Source organism: Buteo buteo, chromosome 19 (genome assembly GCF_964188355.1).
Source record: "Buteo buteo chromosome 19, bButBut1.hap1.1, whole genome shotgun sequence".
In the NCBI taxonomy this organism is placed as follows: domain Eukaryota; kingdom Metazoa; phylum Chordata; class Aves; order Accipitriformes; family Accipitridae; genus Buteo; species Buteo buteo.
In genome coordinates, this window is record NC_134189.1 from 14,167,068 (window position 1) to 14,189,534 (window position 22,467).

The 22,467-nt window shown below is 38.7% G+C and overlaps 1 protein-coding gene across 12 annotated transcripts in view; it reads right to left on the bottom strand.

Annotated features, from left to right (window-relative positions):
* The window catches only part of MICAL3 (microtubule associated monooxygenase, calponin and LIM domain containing 3), a 186,490-nt gene that overhangs the window by 94,497 nt on the left and 69,526 nt on the right, over window positions 1-22,467 (bottom strand). For 11 of the 12 annotated variants that reach the window (XM_075051259.1, XM_075051258.1, XM_075051257.1 and 8 more), the window contains 10 exons: window positions 14,772-15,147; window positions 8,302-8,509; window positions 6,673-6,789; window positions 5,868-5,969; window positions 5,162-5,317; window positions 4,493-4,593; window positions 3,605-3,862; window positions 2,900-3,015; window positions 1,519-1,645; window positions 897-990 (listed from right to left, as the gene is read on the bottom strand). In XM_075051259.1, the coding sequence (XP_074907360.1) occupies window positions 897-990; window positions 1,519-1,645; window positions 2,900-3,015; window positions 3,605-3,862; window positions 4,493-4,593; window positions 5,162-5,317; window positions 5,868-5,969; window positions 6,673-6,789; window positions 8,302-8,509; window positions 14,772-15,035 (1,543 nt within the window). In that variant the 5' untranslated portion in view covers window positions 15,036-15,147. Of the gene's footprint in view, window positions 1-896; window positions 991-1,518; window positions 1,646-2,899; window positions 3,016-3,604; window positions 3,863-4,492; window positions 4,594-5,161; window positions 5,318-5,867; window positions 5,970-6,672; window positions 6,790-8,301; window positions 8,510-14,771; window positions 15,148-15,925; window positions 16,170-22,467 lie in introns of those variants that run through there. The other variant, XM_075051248.1, reaches the window with a different exon arrangement.

Consider the following 22,467-nt stretch of genomic DNA (forward strand, 5'->3'; position numbering starts at 1 on the left):
AGCCCTTGTATAAGAGCCCCAGGAATTATAAAACAGTTGCAAAGGCTTGTTAAATATGATCACAAGGATATACAGTAGCACAATGCGCTCTCAAGCCCAGATATACTATTTCTAATGGAAGAACTACAAACATACTTCTGCAACTTTTTCTTTCCTCTTGAAAGCTTTCCTTTAAAAGCACTGACCTGTTTTGACCTTGCCTTACTGCAAGATCTGATGAGATTACAGCCTAAAGGGACATGGTTGCAGGGCAAAGAACAAATCAAAAGACTACAGAGCTATTCAGCAGTGAAAGGGAGGCTTAGCAGCAAAGCCTCATTCTGAGAGTCCCCAAACACTATCTGGGCATCCAAAGGGAAGGTGTGCAAAAGCAAAAGTTCAACATACCCTCAGGGTACAGGACAAGTAAACAGATACTGAAATGCTTATCACAAAGCATCTATCTTTAAGAATAACGCAAGCCAAGTGAGGTTTCATTTGGAGATGAGGTTAAGTAAAGGAAAGCATGAACATGAAAGACTGCACAAGAAATACTTTCTGTTATGTTTGTAAGAATTCTGAGTTTACCGTTAGAGTGAATTCAGGCTAGGTTTCTGCACTCTAAGGACATCGTTATAGGATAAAGGAGGTGAAAAGAAATGGTTGTATAAGCAAATATGCTTAGAAATTTAACAGCATTATAAAGCAAGGGAGATCAGGCAAACAAAAATGTATTTTCATGTTAATGGAAACTTGAAAAATTGGAAAAATCAGGCTATGGATGAAACAATTGCTGGATACATTTTCTAAACTAAAAGACACTCATTAAATAATACTTTACAGTCCTGCTGCTCTATGGCTCCTGCACTGATCCAGCTTCAGAATACCTAAAGGAATAGAACAGTAGCCAGGCCTACCATTCCGAGTCAGCTTTGGTGTCCTGGAGTTCACAAAGTTCTCTATTTCTAGGTGAATATCTTTCAAGTCTCCTGTATTATACAAGTGGCATACCTAAAATGACACAAAAAAATTAAAAATTACCAATATGCCATGCACCAAAGATCCATAGAGAAAGAGCCAAAGGACAAGAAGGACCCATCCCAAGGCGCGAGAAGGAAGACAAGTATACCTAGGTAGCAGAAATCTCTAGCCCAAGAACCCCAGAACAACAAGGATCAGCTCATCAGTGCTGAACAGTCTAGCTGACTGCTGCTGCTCAGTGGATACCAAATCGCAATGACAGACTGCTATACTAGATTATTACAAAGAAAATGTGCAAGCATGCGCACACACACAAACACAAATGTATAGATTTCATGTATCATTACAGCATGGTTAAAACTATCAAAATAAAAAATTCCTAAAAAGGAATTTGTTAAAGTACAGAGGTCTACTCTTGACTGAGGTATCTGCTTTTCACTGCTTCCACGTTATACTGCCACATCAGGTCACTATCTGTTCCCAAAACATTAGCATAGCTTCACCTAAGGAAAGACAGTGCAGATTACAAGCATTCAGAAGCACCATTTGTCCAGTTACCTGCTGTGGCCGCAAGAAGTTGACATTGATATTGGGATACCGGGTGGCAGGATCAATGCTGTAATGGCTGAAGTTTTTACTCACATTCTCAGGGGTGGTCTGAGGCAGTAGCCTGTAAATGCTTTCCCTTGGGAAAATAAAATTAAAAAAAAGTTTTGGGTTTTGTTTTGGTTGCTTTGTTTGGTTTAGGTTTTATGGTGGTTTTGGTCTTTTGTGGGGCTTTTTTTGGTTCCATTTTGGTTTTTAATTAAAGAGATGCATTGCTACTAATACTGTGAAGTAAATTCTAAAATCAGAAATTTGACCACTTCAGACATTGAATAGCTAAGATTCAGTATAAGTATATTAAAATCTGCAATTTAATACACCTCCAGAAATCAAAAGGAGGGAAGAAAACAATACATTAAGCATAACTGAAAGGGTTGCCCAGTACAACCAAGACATTGAGACACTGGAGCAACTCAGGAATAGGGGACTGGGCCACTTGCCCTGTGAGGAGAGGCCAAGGGAATGGGGTACGTTCAGTGTGCAGAAGAGAAGGCTCAGGGAAGATCTTACTGCTGTCTGCAAATGTCTAATGGAAAGGTGGTGGAAGTCTGGCTCCAACTGCAGCATTATTATCCCCACCATTTTTTAAACTCAAACAAATGGAATTTGAAATACCCATTGTGCTGTTTATACAATTTTTAAAATTATACTATAGTTACTGATGATCAGAAGCTGCAGTTGCTTAAGCTTAAAATAGGTTCTACTAGCTGTTGCTTCTACTTACTCCATCTTTTAATTACCCTAGTTCTGATCTCTAAGAGATCACCTTGAGTCACCAAAACAACACTCAGCCAAAGATGATAAAAACATCAAGAACTCAATACTCCAAAGAAACACAAGATGTTGTTTGGCTTATATGAAACAAAGTGACCAATTTAGGAGAACATGAAATAAAAGCAGGTCATAGCTTCCTTAAAAGGAAATCATAAGAGACATTTACAAGATAATAGGGGATGGCAAGAATTTTTGTCTCTGGTATATTAAAGGCACCTACATCTTCATCTGGTTTGCTATTGCAAGGCTGGTGACAGTAAGTCAGGCTCACTTTCTCCATGCAATGCCAATAAGCACCAAAAAAGATTTTTCATCTAATCATTTAAAACTAGGACCAAGGACACCTGCAACATTTCTTATTCCTCTATAAATATACTTCAGTTTATCAGCTCTTTAAGGAAATTTTTTCTTCAACTGAATTATATCCACAAGCATTCCCACAAGGGAGAATCTGTATCTCCCATTCTGTCAATATATTTGTACTAAAAGAAACTGGAATGAATGATGAGACATCGGAGGATTAGATTGGAACTTAAAATGTATTAATTTTCTCCATTACCTCTCTGCAAGAACTTCCAAAGGACTAGCTCCGAGTGACCAACTTCGTACCATCCAAGCAGAGTCCATTGCAGCCAAAAATCCCCTGGCTATTCCAGTTCCCATTGGCCAAAATGGCTAATATTATAGTTTACAAAAAAAGCAAAGAAAGGAAAAGCATCAGTTAGGGAAAATTTTAAATATTAAGAATATACTCAGATGGTAATCTGCTGGAAATTATAGCTCAGTAATTAGCTTAAAGCTCTACTCTTGCTAGGCTAGAGGAAGCCAGATGTATGGTGAATTGCCCATGAGCTCCCCCAAAGCCAATATTCCTCTATTTCCAACAACAATTCATAGCCTGGAGTGCCTTAACAGCTTCTCTTCAAGGTTGTACTTTTTAACGAACTACAAAATGCTAATTATTATCAGGCCTACAGTAGGTTCTGTAGAGTGTCTAATTGTCTCAATAAGAAGCAGATGGAACAGACACAACTTCAGAAAAATCTCTGCACACATTTTCTTAAGCAAGATCATTACCATCCCAAATATTCTGTTTTCCCAACACTCCTACCCTTCCTTCAAACCTCCCACTTCATTATATAATAAACAGCAGCTTTCCTTATAGTAACTCTCTTATAGGCAGCGCATATTTCAGTGATGGCTGCAGTGGCTTGTGCTTATGCTTCAATTCACCATTTACACATAGTAAGTTTAACACACGAACCTCTAAGAGACTGTCCCCAACCAGCGCCACAAGTAACTGGTGGCCATTCTGCTCTCGCACCAGGGCTGCATTCTCGGATGCATACATGCACGTGAAGTCAAACATGGCCACATCTGGCTGACCATAGTGGTTGATGGCAAAGTCCAGTGATGGCAGCTGCTGATTAGTGGAGAAGTCAGCTGCTTCTCTGGCATAGTTTAGCAGAGCCTCCTGGTCTACATTCTCCCGTGAGAGTAATAACTCTGTGTCAGCATAATCCTACCAAAACCAGAAAAGTAAAAGTGAAATAGCCAAATCCACAAGTTTATTTTAAGACTGGTATATACAACATTTGGCATTAAAATTCTGACAAATCCACTGATACAGGTTTGCCCTCTAATTTCTTTCATTCCTATCTGTGTTTATGCTTCCAAGAGAAAATTTGTAAATCTTACTGCAAACAGTAATCAGTCCTGCTAGTGTTTCTGACTGTGAAAGGGCTAAGAAACTTCTGAGCATTTCTCTTCACACACTTCAGACAAAAGGCACAAGACCCCAATCCTTATTTATTCATTTGTGGCCAAACGACTTTTAATCAGCTTCTGCCAGAATAAGATGTAGGTAAATTTCCCTGCTTTTTCATTCCCATAAAATGAGGGTTAAGCATATTTTATCTCAACACGAATGAAACCCCCAAATCTACAAAGGGATACAAATGTGGAGAGGAGAGGGTAAGTCTTGTAATACTCTTCTGATGGCTCAAAATACTTCAGAAGGGCATTAACTGCTCTAAAATACACCTGTATAAAAACATTACATGGTAGAAGAGTGTATTTCCCTTCTTTCAGCACACCAAAGGCAAGTTTTCCCCAAAATCTTATGGAGAACATAGGAAAAATTAATACCCACATGCCGTATCACTCCTTTTTCCAGCAAGCTCTGTTTTTTGGCAGTCATGACAAAGTAGTGTGTATCATCTTTGTAGTAGACAATGTTCTCCAAGTCAATACCTTGTGACAGAACAAAAGACGTGGTAGCGAAGGAACAAGTTACATGTTACATGCAACACAAGAGCTCTATCAGAAGAAAGTAAATTGAAACTACATGGTTAGAAAGCCTTAGAGAGAGAATGCCAAGCAGCTTTCTCCTACACTTTTGATGACTTCAAAATCTGAATCTTCAACAAAACCACAAACAACACATCTCACCTGCATATAGCTACCTCTTTTAAAAAATATATTTATCATTACTCTAAGGTTTGCATTCAGATATGGAGTGCAAGAAGCTGAACTCAGGATTCAGACTTTTCCTATTTAGGGCTCAGATTTTCTGAAAACCATCGGGGAAATAAGTTCTCCACTTCTGAACAAAAATGACACACATCTGAATGATAAATATCTGCTTTGTACACCTGTACAGAACAGTTGTAAAAATGGGGAAGTCAGATTTCAGAGACAGCAAGGACTAACTTCCTTGCACAAGATGTTCATTTTTTGATTAAACATGATACCTGAGTTACAAAATTGTAATAATAGAGACAAACAGTTTTCACTGGGAATCTGGCAATTGCTGGCAAACCTGTGGCTTCTCGTAGATCCTGGAAGAACTTCTGGTTGAATATGAAGGCCACACCGCTGATCTCTTCTACTTTGGCTTCAGCTGTGGTGTTGCGATTGATGAAGTTTGCTGTGATAGCAATTGCTAGTTTACCACGGAACTCTTTTCGGCGAAACCCTACAGGAAGGGGAAAGTAGTAACACTGAAGAGTAGAGCACACCTTAAGAGAAGGCTCAGCATGGCATAGACAGGTGCCCTCCCAAAATAAAAAGGGAGAATGGATCTGATTAATTACAAATTCCTCCACAGAGAAAGCAACAATTGCTTCATCAAAAGAATAAAAGTTCTTGTTTAGGGAAAAAGCTCCCCTCTTTCCTACCTCCTTTCCAAAAATTGCAACTTGCATCAAAAATATTAAGATATAATTCTGTACTACACAGAATAATATTCAACACTTCAACTTCTACTCCCAAAAGTAAGAGCTACAACACTACTCAACTAAATTAAAAATGTAGGAAAAATTATCCAGGTAAACACTTAATTCCTTTGCTAGTAGATAGGAAGAGGAAAAAGTGTCTTTAATACAAATGGATTTTTACATGGACTTTTAATCTCCCTTTCACTAGTCAAACATCTTTCCAGATTTTCACTGGGATGTTAAAGGCCATTTTTGTTCTAACTAATTTAAGAAGTTCTGTCTGAAAGCGAATTAAGGACACACCATTACCTTCTAAGGTGTTCCTCCTGCCATCCCCTCCAATGATTACTTCAAACTCATACTCAGACACTGGATGGGTTTTGGGGTGGACCAATGCACGCCAACCTATTCCTGTTGATAAACTCCATTTTAATGACAATATAAACAATGTTCATAATAGAACAAATACATAAACCCACTTCTTACTATCTATAATCCCTTCCTCACACGGTCAGTAAAGGTACACTGCAGGACAGCTATATTGTTGACAGCGCTATTGCTGACTTGCACAGCCACTCTTTGCATGAATCAGAGGCAAAGACAGCTCTGGTAAAAGCCCCCTATAACCTTTAAGGATCACTACAACCTTTATAGCTTCTCCACTATCTATTCAATTAATAGGATGCCAAAAACCAAGTAAGCTACCATCTCCCATAGCGATCAGAGAACAGGTTTCACAAAGATACAAAAAGCATAACAAGGATCATTCACTGATATATATATCCTCAGTGAATGCAAGGAAATGAGTTGTTTTAAAAAGGTATCTTCTAAGTGCAATAGGCTTAAATATTTCAGGAGCAATTACGATCTACTGTGTCTCAGTCTATTTCTGCATAGTACTTCAGGTGATTTTGTTTCATATAGTAACCAATTTGGTTTTGTCACTAGAAAAAATAAATCCTACTAAAAATTCAAGCAAAAGTGTATTAATAATTACTCTTATTAATGGAGCATGAGGAAAGGACTTAGAGTCATAAGCAGGCTTAAGGAATAGGAGTCTGTGTATTCTACCATAAGTTCCCCTCTCTCTACTACCCGTTTCAATACTACTTGCTTTCATTCTCCTGATCCTCCGGAGGATAAACAAGCCCCTGAAATTCCACATTGACATGGATCTCTATTCCCAAGATCAAGGCAACCTTCAAAAGGATAAGCTGGAGCTGACGGATGCCTGCAAAAAAGCAGATGATAAAGAAATAAAAACAAAAGAAAAGAGTACAAGTGCCTATGCATCTCTGTTTGACATTACTGATAAACTGATTTAAAGGCCAGCTGCTACTGTCTTTTTCCCGCTGTGTTCTCAGCACTTCATCCAGGCAGCACTGGCATGTAATATCACAGCATGCCAAGAAACTTATATACAGCTGAGAAAACCCAGGCCTTTTCAAAGAATAAAAAGTAAATAATTTTTTAATCAACAACTCAGCAACAAGGGAAACAACGAGAACATGCACTGCAGGAGAGGGAGGGAAGAGAGCACAAGCAGGACTGCACTTTTGTCACAGATGGCAACTAGCCATTCGATCAGCCTAGCTGTAATACTGAACTGCACCTTCATCCTAACACCTTTGAGTTAGTGAGAGCATAGTAAGTTCCTCACCACCTCTTTTCTCTTCAGTTAACGTAGGTAGTGCGTATGAAAATGACAGTGTGTAAACTCTATTAATTTGAAGGAAGACACCTTGCTGTCATATTTCAGATATCGAAATGAAAAAATGCTCCACCTAACACTGAATTTCAGCTGTGCTGAGATACAAAAGAAGACAACATGCATAAAGTACCGGAATAATAAAAATTACAAGAAATCAGAAAGGAAAAAGCAATCTGCAAGACTGAAGTTCCAAAAATCTTCTAGTTTTAGCATTCATTGCCCCCCCACCAAAAAAAAGCAAGCAGTTTTTTCTTTGGAAAAGAAGCCAAATCTTATCTACTGTGTTTGTGCCACTTTGCACTTCCCACTTATGCTTAGTGGAGAACACAGACTGGTGGGCAAAACCTGGCTGTGCAATATCCAGTAAATTTTTGAAAAAAAGAAAAACTGGAAAATAACAACTCCTGTTCCACCAAACCATTCACCTTTCAAAGGAGACTGATTTTGCAGAATTTGAGAATCATCAAAATTATTCTCAATTTTAATATGTAAACCTCTATTTAATCAAAACTTATTCATAGGCTGACAGTGTTCTTGAAAATATCAACATCACTCTTCCAAAAATTAACAAAGCCAAAATTGTTCCTCCTTTTTCCAGATCAACATTCACAAGAATGTTCAAAAGCATTCAGTAATTTTTCTTTTTTACAAGTTGCTTACAATGCTCAAGAGAAACAGAATAATGTGGCAGCTGCAGGAATATAACAGCAAAAACACAACAATCATCCATTTTAAAAAGTTGGAACCTTAAAAGTACTTTTTCAGTGTAAGAAAAAGATATGCCTTGGAAAGGTATAAAAGATAGATATACATTGCATGTATGATAATCTCATGACACAATGTATTTCTTTCACATCTAGGTCTAGCCCGAAATGCATGATGCAAAGGTAATGCCGAACTGTACCCTATGGACTTGAGAGCAGTGATTGGTGTAGGCTGAATTTTAATGCGTTACCCCATGCCCTCACCTCACAGGGGAAAAGTCCCCTGTGAAGAACAAGTGCTGATGTGTCTAGCAGCAGCTGTACTTACTGATATGGTCTATGGATCCTGCACAGAATTTGCCGTAAAACTTTTTGGCGCCAAGACCCCTCAAGTCATGTATGGTGAATGGCCACAAATGCAGCACATTATTGCGGGAAAAGGCATCCCTCTTTTCTATGACCACCACCTTGGCTCCCAGGAATGACAGGTCGATGGCTGTACGAAGGCCACAGGGTCCAGCCCCAATTATCAGACACTGCAAAACAACCAGCACAGAGTAACTTTACAGTCCTAGGAGGAAACAGATATTTTTACCACAGCTTCCAAGCATCCCACAGCTCTTAGGAGTAAGTGCTCTTTGCAACGTAAATTAAAATTTCAGATCAGTCTTTCTAGTGTTACCTGACACTTTCTGCCACTGATACATTAAAGCAGTAACCACAACCAGAAAATAAAGCATATCACAGAGCAGTGAAGTTTGAGAAGCAAGCAAGTAAACTGTCTGTTTGCAATCCTTGTTTTAAGAAAAACTACCAAGGTGTACTCTCCAAGCTATGTAAGCACATGGAGAACAGCAATATTTCTGAAGGCTTCTCCCTCTCCTATTCCACCCATTGAATTTTTGCTTAAAAAAAAAAAGTGATTACAAGATTTCCTCTCATCTTCCAAAGCCTGAGGTGGCCTTTCTTGAGAAAATCTTCAGTAACTCTAAAAATTCCTCATCATCAGTGAGTAGCATAGCAATAGCTACAGCAGATAAATACATGAGATGCTAACGTTTTCATAAACATCATCATTTAGAGTAGAACAGACAGTAGTCAAGTCAGAGCACTAACCTATGCTGGTTCTTCTGCTACTGCAGCAAAGGAAACTTCGGGAAAGTAAACATAATGTAAATACAAACTTTGTGTGACTAGACAACTTTTATCAAAATGTTTTCTCCATCCTAACCTTTGTCATATCAAAGGTCTTTGATCTTCTCATATCTTTTTCCACTCTACTCACAAACACTATCAGAGGCTAATAAACAACCTGAGAATGTAAAATACTTGTGTACCTAGTGTTGGAAGTACTTTCTGAGAAAAAATGATACAGCAAGATCATTTCTTTTAAGATTAAAAGGCCAAGCTAGTCAGTTGACACTTCTTACCCACAGAAACTGAGGTCCACAAAGAAAGCTGGCATGGATATGTGCATTCACAGGAATATAGTACACAATCCATTTTGTCATGTTATTTTTATACTTTGATTTCTATTAAGTATAAACCAGACCCACAGAATAAAGACCGTGCTACAGTGGTGACCGCTGCTGCCATCCGAGTATTTTCCAGATCTTTACATACCCTTATGGCTGGATAATAAAGCTCTTCAAGAAATTCTTAAGTGTGCTACACCTTAACCTGAACCCAACCTTCTGATAAACAGCCTATCCCAAAGCAAAGCTCTTTGTTCGTTGGTCATCTCCGTATACCAATTTTTACAGGTCACCACATTTTCACCAGTTATTCACTGGGGCATAATTTCTGCAAATAACGTGAAACTGCAAAGGTAAAGCCTGAATGATGAATAAAACAGCACAAGTTACAACAGTGACAACATAACAACTGACGTGCAAATTAAAAGTAAGACTACTGTATAAGATAAGAAGTCACATAAATCTGAGGGCAGAGGTCCAAGTCTAGAGGAAAGGGAAGGGAAGAATAACAACACTGCTTCTTTAGTAGCTTCGGGAAGCTGAAGGCATACAGGAGAAAAGGCAAGCCCAACCACTGAGCTATTAAATTCCTAAACAGACTTGTATATTGAACAGGTATTCAACTTGTCATTTGTTAAAAGGGATAATCAATTAGGATCTAATATATTCTTCCAATTTAATATTGTTTTCTTTGTAAGTACGTATAACTCTCAAATACCACTTAATCTTTCTTTTTTAAAACTTTTAAGAAAATTAGCTGAGCATATCATATTTATCCAGGTAATAATTTTGCTCGTCTGACAACTATAGTCTTCAGAGAGACTGAATTCAATAAACAACAAGACCACACTGAGTTGGGTGACTTTTATTCTTTGATAACTTTCCCCATATAAAATAGTTATGATGGAGTACACAACAGAAAATTAATTGTACTAAAATCAGACTATTCAAACTGAGGCCTACGTAATCAAAGTAAAAATTAATTGCCTGTAATTTTGTCACAGAATGTAAAAACATTTTTTTTTTCTCTACAACATCCCCCCCTACCCCCAAACAAGGATGTGGCTAACAACATCTAGGTTATGTTTAAGACTCTAGATGTTCTGGATGTAAAATATATGATACTCAGTGAAGTAATTCATAGTCAAAGTTGCTATTTTTTTTACCATCACAAAAATATTAGATTATGTTGTTATAAAACACAGCAAGTTTTAAGCACAGTTAAAAACAGAAGAGAAGATTCTGCTCCTTTTTCCACCACTAATACTTCTTCCAGTTTTGGATCTCTTGTAGAAACCTGCCTTCTGATACTGTCACAGGCAGCAACTACATGAGATGCTAAGTACAGCCAAGTAAAGGCAGCTACTGTTGTTACTTGTTCCCTTTGCCCTCAATGACTCCAAGCAACTGCTGCAACTCCATGCACTAAAGCTGTCTCACTCCTCAGAAACACTTCTTGCTCAAGATCTTTCAGACAGATTATATTAAATTTTCAGTAACAACACCATGGTAATGGAGCATTACGTGCAAACTGAAATCCTGTATTCTCTGTATAACCAACGAAGAGAAAGCACCACTTGTAACTATTCACATTTGAACAACCCATCATGTCTAAGTCTTGCTTTCATGAATGCTGATTATCTGAATTCTGGTTAACCTGGATGCTGGCCATGTGATGCACTAACTGCCCAACTCCAGTCACGGCACTTCATCCCTGCCCAAATTTTAAATGGGCAAGTAAGAGCTATGCTACAGAGGATGAGAACTTCAAAACTGCTATATGTTCAAGTGTATAGAAGCTGAGCTTCCTAAAGAAATGACAGACTTATGTTCTGATAACATGGGTAAAACCCTAACCTTTATTTGAAATTCTATCATCTCCACATGCCCACTTAAGTTTCTGTATTTTTTAATCAGTGGTTTGCAAATTACTTTAAACATTAGGAATATAAAACTAAGTGAGATAGGAAACATCAAATCAGATATGATTCAGTTCTCAAAAGGCCTCTACTTTGACTAGTTATGATTAACTCTTAGGAATTACTTACAAACATTTAATGGCAGATGCTATTAGGAGAGAAAACAAGTAATTAACAGAAACATATATGAAAAATATAAAAAGAATACACATATTTATCATTTCTTTACATTAAAAGTTTCAACAAAGTTTATATTTAAAAGCATACAAAAATCATTTATCATCACAGGTATATATTCTTTTAAGACATACTAACAACGGGGCGGGGGGGGGGGGGGGGGGGGGAGAACAAACTATATTTCACTTTCTCTCAGCTACTAATTTCACTATTCAAAATGGTATGAAACCCAGATCCACAGTCCTATATCTTTTTGGGTTGGGGCAGAAGGGGGTGCCACCTTTGATTTATTCACCATCCACCCTTTTTACTTCTGTTTCTATACAGCATCTCACCAACAGCTTCTTAGAAAGACTGGCAAATTACTCTCTGACTTGCCTCCACTCCTCGTCTTCTTTTCCTTTACTCTCTTCTTGTCACCCACCACACAGGAGAGCAGCTATGGAAAAAGCCCTCCCATTTCTCTAGTAGAGACCAATTCAGTGTGACCGCTGACATGTCCACTGCAGTCATTCCCCCCTCCCACCCCTCTGGTCCTTCACACCAACACCAGCAAGTTCCGAGGTTTCTCTCTCTTATTGAGGGAGTCACACATGACCCCATAAGTCTCTCTGTTTATCTCGCCACCATCTCATCTCCAAGATCACCGCATGCCACTTCTACAATCACTCTCTTGATCCTGTTTCTCCAATTCCCATCCCACACTCTCTCTAGCTTGGTTTTGGTGCACAAAATAGGCTAAGTTTTTGGACTGTACAAAATCTCTAGCAAACTCTTTAGTCAAACATTACTCCCAGTATGCTTTACCCCTTTTACCCACTTTTCAACTGCACTTGAAGAGATGTTTTATAGACAGTTGGCTACATATATTTCTTCAAAGCATGTCCTCTTCTGATTTCTTTTAAGACTCAGTACTCCTCTATGCCTTCAGCTATTCTTTCAGGTGCTATCCGAAGGACTTCCCTCATTTCTCCCACTCCTCTCACCGCCAACTTCCCACAGGACTTTGCCCATAGCCTCTTTATCTTCCTCCTCCCTCTACAATTTGCCTTTACATCACCTCATTCACGGGTACTGGTTCAATCAGCTTGTCAGTGCTTAGATTCACAGAACTTTTCCAACTCAGAGTGGACTACTTTTTGTTCAAGCTAAAAATCTCTACCTTTCTGACATCTTCTCATGGCTACCTAGTTGTCAGTTCAAGCCCAACATGATAAAATGGAGCTCTACCACCCTTCTAAACTCAGCTCACCAATTCCTTTCTAGATAAGTGTCATAATCAATTTTCTGAATGTCTTTCACAGCTAGATGTCAACCTTCACTCGTATATCTATTTTTTGTACCTCCTCATAATCCAGCACTATCCAAGTCATACACTTATTCGTCCATTAAATCTCTTCTTTCATGTTGCACCTCTATTAACAAAGCATCCTTTTCTTCAGTGTTAACAAATAGTCTTACGCACCAAGATATATTCAGAGCCCAGATGCAAAAATCACTCTTTTAGTCTATTACTTCAAATAAGTTAAAATACCTCTACATCCTTCCACAGCTTCCTCAGTCTTCCTCATTAAAACATAAGCCACCTGTCTTCATTTCACAGCCTTTTAACACCCTATTTCAGTTCTACCCATCATGTTTCATTCAAAATAAGAGCAATTCCCAAATCCAATGAATGCAAAGTGCAGCCGAGTTTTCAGAAAAACAGTTTTGAATTTTTCTTCATGATGTCCATAGTGCTTGGAAGGTTTATTCCTAAATACAGACAAAAATCACTATATTTGTCTTCCTGTAAGTCCTTCCTTTCTTATGCTGCCTGAAAAATGTAAACCTGAACAGTGGTTGGACTTTTGGGATGTTGAAGTTACTGTCCACTGTGATGACCAACAGTGCCCAATTGTTTTATTCTTTTCCAAGTTAATCTATATGCACCTGTTATCTAACATCTGATGTACCAATTGTAAACTTTTTGAGGAAAGCATTATCTTTACAAGACCTAGGACAAGTGCACCTTGGTCCATTAGTAATTCTTCCAAGTGTAATTGTAGTAATTAATTACAAATGCCACCCTCCATATGAAAACGCCCACTGGAAAGTGAAACAGAATAAACCATCAAAAAACTAACATAACTTTCTAGTATCTAGTTGGGAATTAAACTTCAGCTCACAGATCTGAAATGACTGATATATCCTAAACAGGATATATTTGCACATCAGTTCTCTATTGAGGAATTAGTCATTAATTCCTCCTATTAAGATATTTCCTTCTCCCAAAAGGTGAATATTCAAAAGAAGAAACAGCATCTATTGTCTTCAATGAAGGAGGACAGAATCCTGTTCTAATTTTATCATAATCCGCACTATCCTCCTTTTTTAAAAAAGGAAGAGTGTATGATTATTTGCAAAAATAACCTATTCCATTCACATTTCGATGAATGACATAAAGAACTCTTTTCAGTAACAACAAAACAAATAAATAAGCTCATACTGTACAGTCCAACAAGGGTGCAGCACAGAAATACCAGCTCACAATAAATCAGGTAAAAAAAATTTGGTGTGTGTGTAAAAGCAGGAATTCCTGCAGTAAATACCACACATACCAACCTTTTAAAAGGAATTGGTTTAGATTTCCACAGCATTTTTTTTTTCTTCTCTGAACCTGGAATACAAATGATTACTGTCTAAATAATGATAAATAGAATATTTTGCCAAATTGGTAGGAAATCTCACTTTTCTTGAGAAAGTCATGAGAATTTTCAAATTAAAATTGAAAATTTCCAAACATACATATTTTGTATCTCAACCCCAACAGCAAATTTCACATCCCTGTTATTGTCAAGTAAAAAAAATGTAAAAAAAGAAAAGTGTACCAAGATTAAAGCTTTACCAATTAAGATTTTCTAAGTCTTATATAGTATTGATGCCACAAAAACATAAAACAGAAACTTGCAGGCTGCTTCTCCTGAATAAATTACAAATATTCTGGTCATTCCCAAGGGTTTCCATTTAGCTTCCCCTATTCATGTGGGCAGTCAAATTTGGTAGAAACAAACGCAATTTTTGATTGCGACTATATGATAATTAGCACGTGCGAGAACATTCCTGAATCTTCCCTGGGCTTATACTGACACCAGGAAAACATCTTTCTACACCCAGGCATTTTTGTTGTGCATTCCAGAGACAAACTGGGTAATAGCTGTCTTGACCACTGTGAATAGATCTCTTACCTTCGTGTTGGCGCATGCTTTCCCTTTCTTATAGTCCTTATGGCTGCCTCTTTTATCCAATTTGGCCCACAAGGCTTTGGCTTTCCAGTAATTGAGCTTGGACTTGAGTTTGTGATAGAAAGAACGGTAGTCCTTGGGCTTTAGTTCCAGATAGTCACAGAGCTCTTGGAAAGCCTTGAGAGTCCCCTTGCAGGTTGAAGCCTGGACAAATCTGTCGAAGAGAACATGAGCCTGGTTCACCTTCTCATTCTTACTTTCCTCCATGCTTCACACTTTGCAGCTGCCCTGGAGGGCAGCTGTTCTCTTCCAGTCTGCCAGATTTCCTGATGTTGCTCTGGTGAGCCACTTTCACCTGTGGCTTACAAGCATTATTAACCTATAAAATAAAAATAAAAGAAAACGTAACTGAGCTTGCTCTTTTTTTTTCTTCGCAAAATTTTTTCTAAGGCTGCTGAACTGAAAGCCCAGACTATCAGTAACTAATAACGCATCAGCCCTAACTGATCAATATCCTAAGGATTCCTGCCCAAGCTGACTGAAGCAGAGCCTTCCAAAGCTCACTGAGCCTCACTGCAGACGGTGGGACATCTCTCCTCCATTCAATCACAAAATACTTTAACCCGAGCCAGACCCTAGAAAGTTTTATCAAAACTCATTTCACATAAACAGCAAAGAAGTTACAAGTAAACTGGCAGGTGTTATGTGATGTTTGAAAGTAAGCCTAAGTTTTAAAACAGAAGATACAGTCTTACTAATGGAGCAGTCACTGCGATAACCAGATCACTGTGGTAACACCACAGCAATGGTTACATGCTGGTCTTAAAAACACTACTACCACAAAGTACAGTACACCAAAGAGTTGGTATTCCACCAGTAAAATAAGTTTTGGTTCCTTCATTCTAAAAGGACACATGTCTTTGCTCATGATAAATAGAGAAGAGGAAAGAAGATGGTATAGCACAAGCTGATACCTCTGTCGGAGTCCTTGCAAACACTGCTTTTGTACAGTGACATAACAAACCCAGTGATGGCTACTGCAATCCTAGAAAGAAGTTAAACCTGCTAATAGCAATCAAATGCTTAAGAAAAGATGTCAAGACTGAACCCCCCCCGCCCATCTGTGTTGCATCAAGCTGTATAAACATTTGCCTTACCTAGAGTCTATGCATATATTCCTGTCAGTAAGCAAGCAGCATAAGAGTGAAATGTGGCTGATGCATGATCCTCATGAGATTCTCATAGTAGTTCCTCTATTCTGTGGTTTTCAACTCCTTTTGATATGGAGGTCCGTACAAAATTTTAGGTGGTAGTTGGGGTCCTCAGCAGATTAAATATGCTAACAGGAGGTCTGATACTCTTAGTTGCTTTTCTGGGATCCCTCAGAAGCAGCCTGCAGAGCTACAGAATTAATTGTTTGGATCACAAAGAGCAGATTTTGTTTAAAGAGTAGGTATTTTCTCTCCCTCTCTCTCTTCCTTTTATATATAATAAATCTCTTTCTTCCTTTTATACCTAATACTAAGTACATACATATAATAGATTACTCTGCTCTCTAAGAAAGAGCAGTTCTGTTTGTCTTCAGATAGGAGGGCAGCATGGGAACATATGCGGGAACTACGGAAGTGAAAGCATTTCGGAGGTGTTTTTTGTCCTTTGTTTTTTTTGCAAAGGGTATTAAGGTAAGAAAGGAAATATGTGGACTCGGATAAAACTTTTTAGATTCTCACCAGCTCTCTTCCTGCTTCCAGCAGACAGGAAGCCAAGTCAAACAGTACAGCTCATGTCTCTTTCCCTCCCATATGACAGCTCTGCAGCAGTTTATTTGGGCACTCCTGCATTTCACCCTAACATGGTATTTATTGCTTATGTTTAGAAATAGCAAAGGAGACCTGGAAACCTTCACATACAGCCACACACTATTATTAAAAATGAAAATAAAATTTCCTACAGAAGCCATAGTACAGCAATAGGTTAATACTGGAGAATGTGATTCTGACTTTATTAGGACAAATGCCTCAGAGGACTCAGAACACATGAAGCTGTTTTTCTAACTGGCTGATAGTGATGCCATGTCCATATCAGTACTTGTTACTAAGCAGGATGAAATAACTGCTTTCCTTATTTTTAATCTTAACTTCACTGCTGTGAAGCTGGAAATGTGCTCCAGGCTTGCACCTCAGGGTAACCACTGCACTACTGCAGAGGTCCAAGACACTGTGCTTTAGGCTTGTGTCTCCTCTTCTGTTCTCAAGAAGAATGTTACAAAGAGCTCCAACAAATCACCTCTTACACTGAAGGAGTAATTTCAGTGTGTTTGTGCAATACAGACACAATAAAATACCTCCATTCTAAAGTCATATGCCTCATTAATCAGCACGTCGCATGTCGAACACTATTTTGTGTTACGTTTCCCCCACCTCTTGCACCCCACTCTACCATCCAAACACTCACTTTACACCAGCACTTCAGGTGACTGACACTTCATAAGAAAAAGCAATAGAAGTTATATGACCTAAGTTAAGTGGAGTGGCTATTTAAGTCTGTTAGTCCACAGTCCATTACTGATATATCCAGATGCAAGAACAACATAGGTTTTACTTCTTACTCTTCTATTGTACTTTTTCACCAAAGGAGCAAAGCGGCATTGGATCTGCACTGCTCAGAGAGATCCCAAAGTTAAAAATCCAACCTACTTTCATTACAGGAACTTACAGCTTTGTGTTCAAGGTTTCCCAAGCCAGGAGACAAACTTGCAAAAGCAGGTCATTTTACGCAGCGCAGCCTGAGCGGCACGTTAATATAGCAGTTCTGCTGACATCCCATTTCATGCAGGCTGTGAAGTCAGTTATGCCCACAGGCCAAATACAGAGGCTTCAGTCAACGCAATAAGTCACTCCCCAGGACTCTGCATTCTTGATGTAAACACCCAAAGCACTTGGAACCCGTGAGCAACACATCAGAGAACATGGAAATTACAGGAGGAAAGCAAGGGCAGGCAAGAATTATTTGCCAGGTTTCCAGGGTATTTGCATGCCTTGTTGGCTATTCTGCAAGTGTGCAGTACCCTGCATGTTTTGTCTCGAGGCAGCTGATTGCTGACTCAGAAGCTCTGTAAATTCCTTGGCTGGATTATTGGGAGAGAAAGACAAAGCCCGTGAAAAAACGCATGCAAGAACAGTGTTCGTGTTGCTATTTACAATAATAGCATGAGGTTGTCACTGACTCATGACTGCAAGTACACTCAGGATCTCCAGTGCTTGCCCAGGACAAAAGAAACCAATGAAAGACAGAGACACAGGCAATGAATAATTCCAGGTGGTGGTTCCTTCCCACAGTCACCACGGATGCAGGAATACAAATGCATATACGAGAAAGAAAAGTCCAGTGCCCTACTTCTGTCAAATGCACGTGATAGGAAGAGATTTTGCAAATTATACACATAATGAATTTGGTTGTACAAATTCAAGTTCCTGCAGAAAGTGTTGCAAATGCAGGGCTCCTATATTCCAGGCAAATAAACCCCCATTATAGGTGCCAACCCCCCTACATTTTCCATCCTGATTTTGTTGAAAGTGTTCATTCAACTAATGACTTGAGCCTGGAAAAATAAAATATTATCGGAATGTATTTTCCAGCATTGTTATCCATTTTTTTCCAGCAGAAACTATTGAGTTAATTCCATCTAAATTCACAGCTTGTTCTGTCTAGCTTAAAACAGCATTTTGAGTGATTAAAACATTTGCCAAAGTAACTGCCCAGCTCCACTTCAGAATGCCGAGTTTGTCTGAGCACAATGTAAATGCTTTCTTACATTTTGGTTATTTCACAGCCAGGCAAACATGACAGATGTACCCTTAACAGCTAAATCTCTGAGAAGTCAGAGATCAAACTGCAGTAGTACCATATGGAATCTGAAAGCAAGTTAGTTCATCAATCATAAAACTACTGATAGCTCCAATAGCCCCAATTTCCACTGATTTCATCCTTTTCCTAAAATTTCCAGTTCCCCAGCAATGTTCCATATGCCCTTGTCTCCCTTTCATGGCCCCCCAGCTTCTGCCTAAGCAAGACTCAGTAACATGTTCGGAGAACTCTGAGATTACCGCAGTACCTAGGCAGCCAGTACACACTTGCAACTTGACTAGCAAAAGCCTAAGCACAGATTATTGTTAAGCTTATGCTGCAGACAGTGGGGACACCTATTTTTGTCTCTCTCCTCCACCCAGCCTCCAGTTTTCTTGTAGGAAACCAATTACCTTTGAGACTTTTACTCCCTGTCAAATCTGGATGAAATTGTTCAAAAGTTATTAAGGATGAACTGAAAAGCAGATGGACAAACAGCTCAATCCCGTAAGCCTCCCTTCTTTAGGAAACCACACTAAAAAAAGTCTTTATTCCAACAAATGAAAAAGCTCTGTTTTCATTTCCAGGATTTGATTTATTTTATTTTTACCTAAAGCTAAAGAAAAGGACTTTGCTACAATATGTTCATGACTAACTGATCACAGGTATCAAAAAGTACAGCTTTAGGGCAGCAGTAAGACTGTGGAACAGATGGCAAAGAGAGGACAATTTTGACAAGAAAAGCTAAAGCCAAAACTGGCAATTATTTTGGCTCCATATTATGCAGACAAAAAATGGGAAAGCAGGAGGACAAAGGTGTGGTTGCCATTGTTTGCAGCTTCCCTTTTATACCAGATGGAAAAAAGGAAGGTCAGCGCTGTCCACAGTATGTTTTAAGATAGTATTTAGATCTGCTCCCGTTCATAAAATTCAACACTCAAACCAATATGCTGGCAAAAAGATGTTTCTGTTTTAATACACTTACCAAACCTGATTTGCTGAGCTTCTGCCCACCATATGGGAGGTGAGTCTTTTGGGTCCCCCCCTCTTTCCTGTCTACCCTCCCCCCTAAACTAGGACAAAAGTGGGAGAAAGAGAGACCAAATATGAACTTGATTGCAAATACAAGAACCCACTCTTAAGGAGAAGATCAAAGCACATTTACAAATAGTTAATAGAATTCTCACATCAAGAAAAACTCAATCAAGGAACGATTTGAAAAGAAATGCAAATTATATCCAAGATCACAGAAACATACAAATACAGAAGCAGTTACAGATAACATTTTGGTTCCCAAATTCTTATCAAGGTACTGAAGAAAAATGTGTACGTTGTTCATTACTAACCATTTCTTAAGTGCCACAACATGAGTACTGAAAAAATCAGACCTACAAAATAACTTTTTATCCATATGTATTCAACAAACATACTATTCTGCTGCTCTGTCATATACAACCCTTTGATCACAGCAGAGTCCCTACACTGAATGAACACCAACATAAATAAAGAGACCAAGAAACAGATCATCTCTCTGCATTGGATGAAAAAAAGGAAATTATACCAAGGAAGAAGTAGTTGCCCCCTTATAAGATAAGGGAATAGTAGGCCATCTGCATAGCTGTCATATTGTAAGACAAGCTTCAAGAAGAGCTACTAGCTTCAATGCCTGACACAGCCACATACTAGGGAGATTCCTCATAGTACAAATCTTCACATCGGGCGACTAGTAACCAATGCAGTGATCCCTTCTCACCTAGCACCAACTCATCAGCTGTGTGTTTGGGAAGCTAAGGACATTCTTTACATCTTGGAACTGTCACTGTGCTGTAAAGAACCACATGGTAGCCTACAAGCACAGCAAAAGAAAATTTATTTCTCAAAGAAGTAAATGTGCTTTTATTCCAACGGCAAAAAGTACTACATCCCACTAGAATCTCATGACAAATTTTTTGGAGCGTGGTCATTAACACAGCAAGTCACATGAGCAACGCTTCTCCTTACAGGCCTCCCAAAACCTAATGATATTTGACAGCAAAGGCTCCATTTATTATCTGGGTGGTGAAATCCATGTATCTCCCACAAAACCTCCTGAGAAAACACAAGTCCTCAAAACACAAATTTGGCTGGTTCAATACAGGGAGCCCTCAGTCTACAAGCGTTTCCCCTAAAGACCATACACCACACCTGTAGGCAGTCAAATGGTGGGTATTTTCTGATGAGCAACACATATCCCACTTCTAAGGCAAGTGTACAATCACTTCACACTAGGTGAAGGTGACTTCACTAGCAGGCTGAAGCACACGGGGGCTTCTCACTCCACCACTTAACAGGGCAAGAAGGTTGAATGTCATTCCCTCATTTGAAGTGCTTTGAAGCTGTTCCTGGTGTTAAATTTCAACATAGAAACCCATCCTAAAGTTAGCTCCCACCCAGTTTTACAAGTTCTACTTCCTCAGAGTTGTTCGAACACTATCCAATAACCAGAGGAAAGCTCCTGTACAAAAGAAAAGGTGTCTAAGAAATAAATGCAATGACACTGTCACAAAACTTTATTTCCATGACTTCAAATGGGGATAAAACAAATCAGTTGCCTTAGTACAGCAAGGCATACCAGCTTTTGACATCATACAGGACATGGATTGATTCATCTTTCTGAGCCAACATGCTATGCCACAAGAAAAGATTTTCAGAAAAGCTTTACTGACCATTAGAGAATAAGAACATTGTTCTGAACCAATTAGAAATTTTGAGCAGAACGAAGAGTGGAGGCTACAAACACACTATTACAACCTCTGCAACCCAGTGAACCAAGTCCTCTGAGGCGTCCAGGTTCTGCCAGCACTCTGATCACCCCAAGCCATTCCACAACAGTGAGAAAATAGAGAGCCTATATTTATAGTAAAGGAAAAAAAAAATCTTATAAAATAAATTCTCTAACAAAACTCACATAAACACTTTTTTTAAAATGTATGTAAGTGAAGGCTTCTGTCAGAACCTGGTACCAAAACAGACTGCAACGATCACAAAAGTTAATGCAGGGAAGATAATCAACAGGGACAGATACAACCATATAATCTGCAAGTGACAAAAGGAAAAAAATTACAATTCTTTAAAGAGCATATAAAATGGTTTATGAAATCTGAAAAATGAAAAGGTCTAGCATCTAATGTAGTATGTGCTTGCCTTGTATTACATGCACTCGTCTCCCCTTAGATGCTTCAGTTCTCCCTTACACAGGTCAAAGATTACTAGTCACGTAGAATCACGGGGTCCAAACTAGGCTGAACTTGCCAAAGCCACCTTCATTTGGGTTACCAAGAGAAACATCTTAGCACCTCAGAAGCAAACTCAAAAGACTGGTCATTTGTGCCAGCATTTATTCTAATCAAGGCAGATGATGGCTGCATGGACTTTTAACTCCAAGGCTCGGTCCTCAGTGGATTGGTAAATACCGGACTCTCACAAAACAAAGAACAATTATTCCAGTTACAGACATTAAAAATACATGGGAAAGCAAGTTTTATTTGCGCTTCTTCCAACTCTCAGCTGTTATGGGTGTGGAAAAGAGGCAGGCACTTCCTCAAAAGGAAGTGGTAGAAGAAGAGAAGGTAGTTAGAAAATAGGATTAAAAGATTCATAATCCCACCCTCCATACATACTCAACTAGCTATAGCATCAGAAATTGAGTACACTGCACAGAGCAGTTCAAACAGATTATTTAATGCATGTATATCCTGTTTCTGTCGAGGAAGACTGAATATAGAAAGCAGACAGACTTAAAAATTTTGGAATTTTTTTTTTTCTTAATGTAGATCTTACAAGACTCTCTTGGGAGCCAAGAAACCAACGTAAA